Genomic DNA, 6,603 nt, shown 5'->3' on the forward strand with positions numbered 1-6,603 from the left:
TAGTAACCGAAAGGTTGCAAGATCAAATCTCCAAGCTGACAAGGTAAAAATCTGTTGTTCTGCCCCTGAACAAGGCAGTTAACCCACTGTTCCTAAGCTGTCATTGAAAATAAGAATTTGTTTTTAACTGACTTGCCTAGTTAAATAAAGGTTTAAAAAAAGTGCAAGCTACCAATCAGAACATGAATCGAGCCAAGATAAACAAATGGACTATAATGCTAGTGAGTGGAATTACAAACAGACTATACTACATAAGTTAAATGTCTTACCTGTGACTAAATGTTTTCCACACGTGTAGCCTACCACAATTTTCCACTCTCACACGCCAAATAACCTGAAGCCACAGGGCTCTGCATTACGAACCATAGGTTGGGGTTTTTGACCTGGTACATTGAATAACACACCAGCTTTTCGGGATGTTTTGTTATTTCTGTATAACAAAAAATCGACGATGAAGTTAGCTCTTTTACACTGGGGGTCAATGGGAAAGAATGTTTGTTTTCCCCCATTTGTGGGCGTGGTCGAGGGGAATTCCTTATTATTACGTGAATATCGACTCGGAGTATTCCTGTTCATAAGAGTTTGGAATTTTGGAATGTTCAACAATCTTTAGTGAACTGACAGTTGATGCAAGACTCAAAACAACAGTCTGTCAAACCTGGAGGATTTATAAACTGTTTTTCAACTTGGTGTAAGCAAGCAACGCATTTTAATGTCTAATGTATGTTATTCCAGATTCATATTTTGTCAATATGAAGAAATATGTTATTGACATCTTGTTTTAGCACTACCAAAATGTTATATTGAAGACTCTGTTTAGCTAGCTATCTAAGAACTTGCATTAACTTAATTTAGCTAAATTAGCAAGTAGGCCTAGAGAATAAAACATATTTAAAAGCAGGTTGTTACATTGTTTCAGTTGCCTATGGAGTCAATGGGGGCTCAGAGACTGGGGAAGGGATCATGTCAAATGTTTCAACTTCAATGAAATCTCAGCCCCATCAACACCTTCATCTTAAGATGTCTCAAGACATCTTGAGACATAAAGTTGATCTTCTCTTGCTGAACAGGTGAGATTGCTATTCTGGGCTTTCCTTGGCAGTTTTATTAACCTTTTACTGCATTGGGCTAAATCAGGGTCACACAGAGTGATTCTTGTTGGTCTTAAAGAAATCTGCTTTGAAACAAAAGTATACACATCACACACGTGGTTATGGGCTTAAACAAAAGAAGTGACCTGTACCGTGTCGGATAGAGTTTAAATGTATTCCGTTCTGAGTTTGCATCCCAATATTACACTTTATATACATCACAGAAGACTGAAATATATCAAAACTGTTTGACATAGAAACACTGGATTTTGTTGTAAATGTTTTCAATATACTGTATATAATTATTATTTTTCAGAAATATTAATTACCTTCCACCCATGAAGCCAAAGAAGGTGCCTTTGGTCATTGAGTGCAGGAAAGTGCTACATAGAGGATACATCTACAGTACTTGTTATGTCAAATATATCCCAAACATAAATTATAGAGAAATGTCTGGTCCATGGATTGATTGTTTTGTTTTGTTTTATTAATCAGGGATGCCAAAATCACATGCTGCAGAGTAGATAGAATGTATTTGGGTTTACTGATGAAGTAAGTTACGACTGGGCATGTATCTGACATTTTTTAAACATGATAGTTCTTGTGTTTTGAACACAAGACTATTTCTATTTTGTCAGGATACAAGGATGGAAGACCGCATGTCAGAAACTCAACTCAAGGTAAGCTGTCACCTAGCAAATACATGTGAGAACACTCCATTGCAAAATATAACATAACACAGGCAATGTTCACTTCTTCCAATGAGAACAGAGTGCTTAACTGATTCATTCTATTTTCTGACTTGACAAACGATAAAGCTAGGGTCCTATCTGGTGTCAAACATTAAGCCCTTATGGACTTTCTGCTTAAGCCCTTAGGGCTTTCTGCTTAAGGTGAGCTATTTATAATTATAACAAAATTGCAGGATAGATGTGATGTTATTGATGTTACTGTATTTATGATATGATAGCTAATTACTTTTTTCTTTCCAGTTAGAATTTCATAAGGAAGCTATTCATGTTTGTTCTCTAGCATCATGATGAATAGACACAGTGATCTACTTTTGTAATTTGTCTTCAGATTTGACATGAAAACAACAAAGATGGGGTCCTGCCTCACCGCCAACATTGAGCCGTACCCCACAGCAAGACAGAAGGCTACCAAAATATGGGAATCTGCCTCAGGTGGTAGTGTACAGTGTTGTTAATCTCATGGACAAGCTCCATCCCATGTGGTCTGACTGTTTTCTGTTGTGTTTGTGTTTGTCTCTCCCAGCTCACCCATCCAGAAGGCCTTGTGATGCTGGGGCCAGACATCCTGCAGAAACATCTCCAAATGAAAAGCCTGGAGATATAATCTCTGCTGGACTGGATTCAGACCAGCATGGCCTACCAGCATTCGGCCAATCCCCACAACATTAAGCCCCCGTACAGCCTCATTGCCCAGATGCAGAGACTCAGAAGCAGATGGAAAAACAAACCTTGCCCAAAAAGACCAAAGCACCCATGGCCTCTAAATAAATATAGTATTGGTAACAACCCAAAGCCTGTGTTGTTTTTGTATAAATCTCGTTGCTATGGAACCAAGGCAATTAGCATTTTGCTAACTAGAAAGAACTACAGACCTGTGTAGTTGTGTTAAAATGTTACATAGAAAAGGCAGGTCATGCTTCTTGTCAGATGCATTTTGAATATATTTTTTTTAGAAATGGTTGGCCTACTGTAAATGAAATAATGAGCCAACAGTTCACCGAAAAAGATGAGGCAACTCACTCTACACAATCACAAGTAGGCCTAAAAGATGAAGCTGAGGTGCCAACCATCCTTGAACTCACAGTTGAAAACGTGCAGAGGTTGGAGCAGCAGTTTGAAGGCACAGAATGGCTGTACAGCAGCAGTCGCAACTTGGAGGGGTATGTGGAGCAATGCAGCCAAATGGACTGGGAGGCCGGGAGAATCGAGGAGATCTGCAAGCAGGATAATAATGGTAGGTCTACTAGTATTATGTACAGTGCCTTCAGAAAGTATTCCCACCCCTTGACTTTGTCCACATTTTGATTTGTTACAGCCTGAATTTAAAAAGGGTTACATTTAGATGTTTTTGTTATTGGCCTACACAATACCCCATAATGTCAAAGTTAATTTTCAAAATGAAAATCTGAAATGTTTTGAGTTATTAATAAGTATTCAACCCCTTTGTTATGGCAAGGCTAAATAAGTTCAGGAGTAAACATTTGCTTAACAAGTCACAATAAGTTACATGGACTCAATAATAGTGTTTAACATGATTTTTGAATGACTACCTCATTTCTGTACCCCACACATACAATTATCATTAAGATCCCTCCGTCGAGCAGTGAATTTCAAACACAGATTCAACCACAAAGACCAGGAAGGTTTTCCAGTGCCTCGCAAAGAAGCTGCACCTATTGGTAGATGGGTAAAAAAAAAAGCAGACATTGAATATCCCTTTGAGCATGGTGAAGTTATGAATTACACTTTGGATGGTGGATCAATAAACCCAGTCACAACAAAGATACAGGCCTCCTTCCTAACTCAGTTGCTGGAGAGGTAGGAAACCGCTCAGGGATTTCACCATGATGCCAATGGTGACTTTAAAACAGTTACAGAGTTTAATGACTAAGATAGGAGAAAACTGAGAATGGATCAACAAACATTTTAGTACTCCACAGTACTAACCTAATTGACAGAGTGAAAAGAAGAAAGCTTGTACAGAATAAAACTATTCCGAAACACGCATCCTGTTTGCAAGAAGGCGCTAAAGTAATGCTGTAAAAAATGTGGCAAAGCAATTTACTTTTTGTCCTTAATACAAAGTGTTATGTTTGGGGCAAATCCAATACAACACATTCCTGAGTACCACTCTCCATATTTTCAAGCATAGTGGTTGCTGCATCATGTTGCATGGGTATGCTTGTAATCACTAAGGACTGGGCAGTTTTTCAGGATAAAAAATAAACAGAATGGAGCTAAAGCACAGGCTAAATCCTAGAGGAAAACCTGGTTCAGTCTGCTTTCCAACAGACACTGAGGGATGAATTCACCTTTCAGCAGGACAATAACCTAAAACACAATGCCAAATCTACACTGGAATTGCTTACCAAGAAGATAGTGAATGTTCCTGAGTGGCCCAGTTACAGTTTTGACTTAAATCTACTTGAAAATCTATGGCAAGACCTTAAAATGGTTTTCTAGCAATGATCAACAACCAATTTGGCAAGACTCACAGCTGTAATCACTGCCAAAGATGCTTCTCCAAATATAGACTCAGGGGTGTGAATAATTATGTAAATGAGATGTTGCTGGATTTAATTTTCAATAAATTGGCTAATTAAAAAAAAGATATATGTTATTATGGGGTATTGTGTGTAGTAGAAGGTTGAGATGTTGTATTTATTTAATCCATTTTGAATTCAGGCTGTTAAACAACAAAATGTGGAATAAGTCAAGGGATATACATTTTTTCTGAAGGAATAGGTGCAGGTATATAGCCATGAGATAGCTAATAAGCTCAGAATCTTCAATGCAAATAGGCCATGGCAGGTAGATGGCCGTGGTAGACAGACACTTAATTACTCATATGTGCAGTAGCCTCCGGTTAAAATGATAGGCTAAGACATTTCTGAATAGTCTCTTCAGAGGAGCTGGACCTGCGAGACCACATGAGGACAGCTTCTCGGGATCTGTGCCCACGGTACTTACATAATTTATGTTAAAAGGAATCTTGTGACTTAATTTAAGAGTTGGCCTAATATAATTTTTTTTGCTGAATAATTAGAAGAAGTTGAAGGGAAAAAATACAGTGCAAGGAGTTTTCATGTTAGTGATATTATTTTGGTTGAACTGAATGCCCTGAACACCATCTACGGTAGGTTTGACTCTCCTGAATATGTGGAGGTCTATGCATTCGATGGCAGAGTTATATCCAGAATCAGCACGAGGACACAAACAGACTGGGATTGGGTGGACCAGAGGAGACATGAGGAGCGTAGCCAAGGTAAGAGGAAAGTGTAATTTTACTTTACAGTGGAGTAACGTTGTAATTACTAGGGGAGAGATGATTGGTGATTGTTATAGGTCAGACTCCAGAATTAGGATGATCTTCAAAGTGGAGCATGTTGCTTACTTTTAGTCTTCTACTTTATTTTCTCTTGACAAATTCTTCCTTTGCAGTCAACATTCAGTCAGAAGAAGTGACACCAAAACCTGCAGAGGAATCAGGGACCCCCTTGGAATGTGTGGATACAACGCTTGACTCCACAATGCTTGAGGTAGATGGGCAAAACAAGGATGTTTTAAAAGAAGGCACTCACTTTGACCAATGTAGTACATTTCACTTTAAAATAATTTGCAATTGCCTGTCTTGAGAAGTCCCTGAAGTGCTCCAAGAGTGCGCTTTGTGTTGAGGGGAAAAGTCTACACGCTTCATCTAGGGCCATTTTAATTGTTACCAATCTTAGCAGGCATCCACATCAAAGATTAGCATAACTGTAGATACAATATCCTGAAATCTGGAGTTTCTCCGTTTTCAATGATTCATGATGAGCAATGTGGGCACTTCTGTTGCGAGTTTAATAAATTATGAACTGCCTTTGTTGTCTCTCTTTAGAATCTTCCTAAAAACGAGGACCTGGAGATAGATATGTCCCTCGATAATGAAGTATTGGATACACTGAGCAAGAATCCCCAAACTCCCACAGCTTGTAGAGTAGAAACTAAACAGTCACCAACACCTTTTGAGATGGTAATGTTTTATATTATCACTGTTGGATTGTTTTATATAACTTTCTCAATACAGTTTTTTCTAAGTACGTTATGGCTTAGCCTATTCAACTTAACACTGTCGTGACACTGATAACTGCATTACACATATCATAACTTCTTGCAGCAAATTTGCATACATTTTTGGGGGGAAAATAGCGTACCCTTGGTACATAGGCCACTGTCTTGATGGACATGCCTAAAAGGCACAGGTTTAGTGCACTGTACTGGATGTTGTCAGTCGAGCTGAATGCCTGGTCTGCTTCTAGATCAGAAGGTCATCCAGCTCAGACTCATCAGGGGAGATGCTGGAGAGTGAGATGGCCTCTATTCCCTGTGAGTACTGCCTGCAGCCCAAGAAGCCCACTGTGACCAAAGACCAGATAGTCAACAATATGGACCAAGAGGAGGTGAGGCCTTCACCAACAACATAATGCTCTCACACAAATCTTATACAGCCAATGAGGACAAACCTTTTGTGTGAAACTGAAATTCACTGTAATATTTGTCACCATGGAAATAAGATCCATGGCTTGATACTTTTATATCTCTATTAGAGGCAGAGCCACGTCGTAGGTTTACCTATCACTTAGATTGATAAACTAATCACTTCGATAATTACATTATACATCAATCATGTTTTTTATATGACTTTGTGAATTTATTTTATACAGCTTTTATTCAAATGAAAAGGCATTTCAACAAATTGGATCTTCATTTCTGACAGAAGC

General features: G+C 38.6%; 1 protein-coding gene and 1 long non-coding RNA gene across 2 annotated transcripts; both read left to right on the plus strand.

The window, feature by feature from the left end:
* Positions 1 to 892: 892 nt before the first annotated feature.
* Positions 893 to 2,512, plus strand: LOC145862591 (uncharacterized). Its single transcript, XM_082967293.1, has 5 exons — positions 893 to 1,070; positions 1,408 to 1,643; positions 1,730 to 1,771; positions 2,172 to 2,275; positions 2,367 to 2,512. Exons 2-5 carry the CDS (start codon positions 1,621 to 1,623, stop codon positions 2,510 to 2,512), a joined length of 315 nt encoding a protein of 104 aa, XP_082823419.1. The 5' UTR covers positions 893 to 1,070; positions 1,408 to 1,620.
* A 483-nt stretch (positions 2,513 to 2,995) lies between these two features.
* LOC145862560 (uncharacterized) lies at positions 2,996 to 5,373 on the plus strand. Its single transcript, XR_014382010.1, has 4 exons — positions 2,996 to 3,077; positions 4,742 to 4,805; positions 4,984 to 5,108; positions 5,285 to 5,373. It is a non-coding gene; the product is annotated as an uncharacterized LOC145862560 (long non-coding RNA).
* Positions 5,374 to 6,603: the final 1,230 nt, after the last annotated feature.

Source organism: Salmo salar, chromosome 21 (genome assembly GCF_965601325.2).
Source record: "Salmo salar chromosome 21, fSalSal1, whole genome shotgun sequence".
In the NCBI taxonomy this organism is placed as follows: domain Eukaryota; kingdom Metazoa; phylum Chordata; class Actinopteri; order Salmoniformes; family Salmonidae; genus Salmo; species Salmo salar.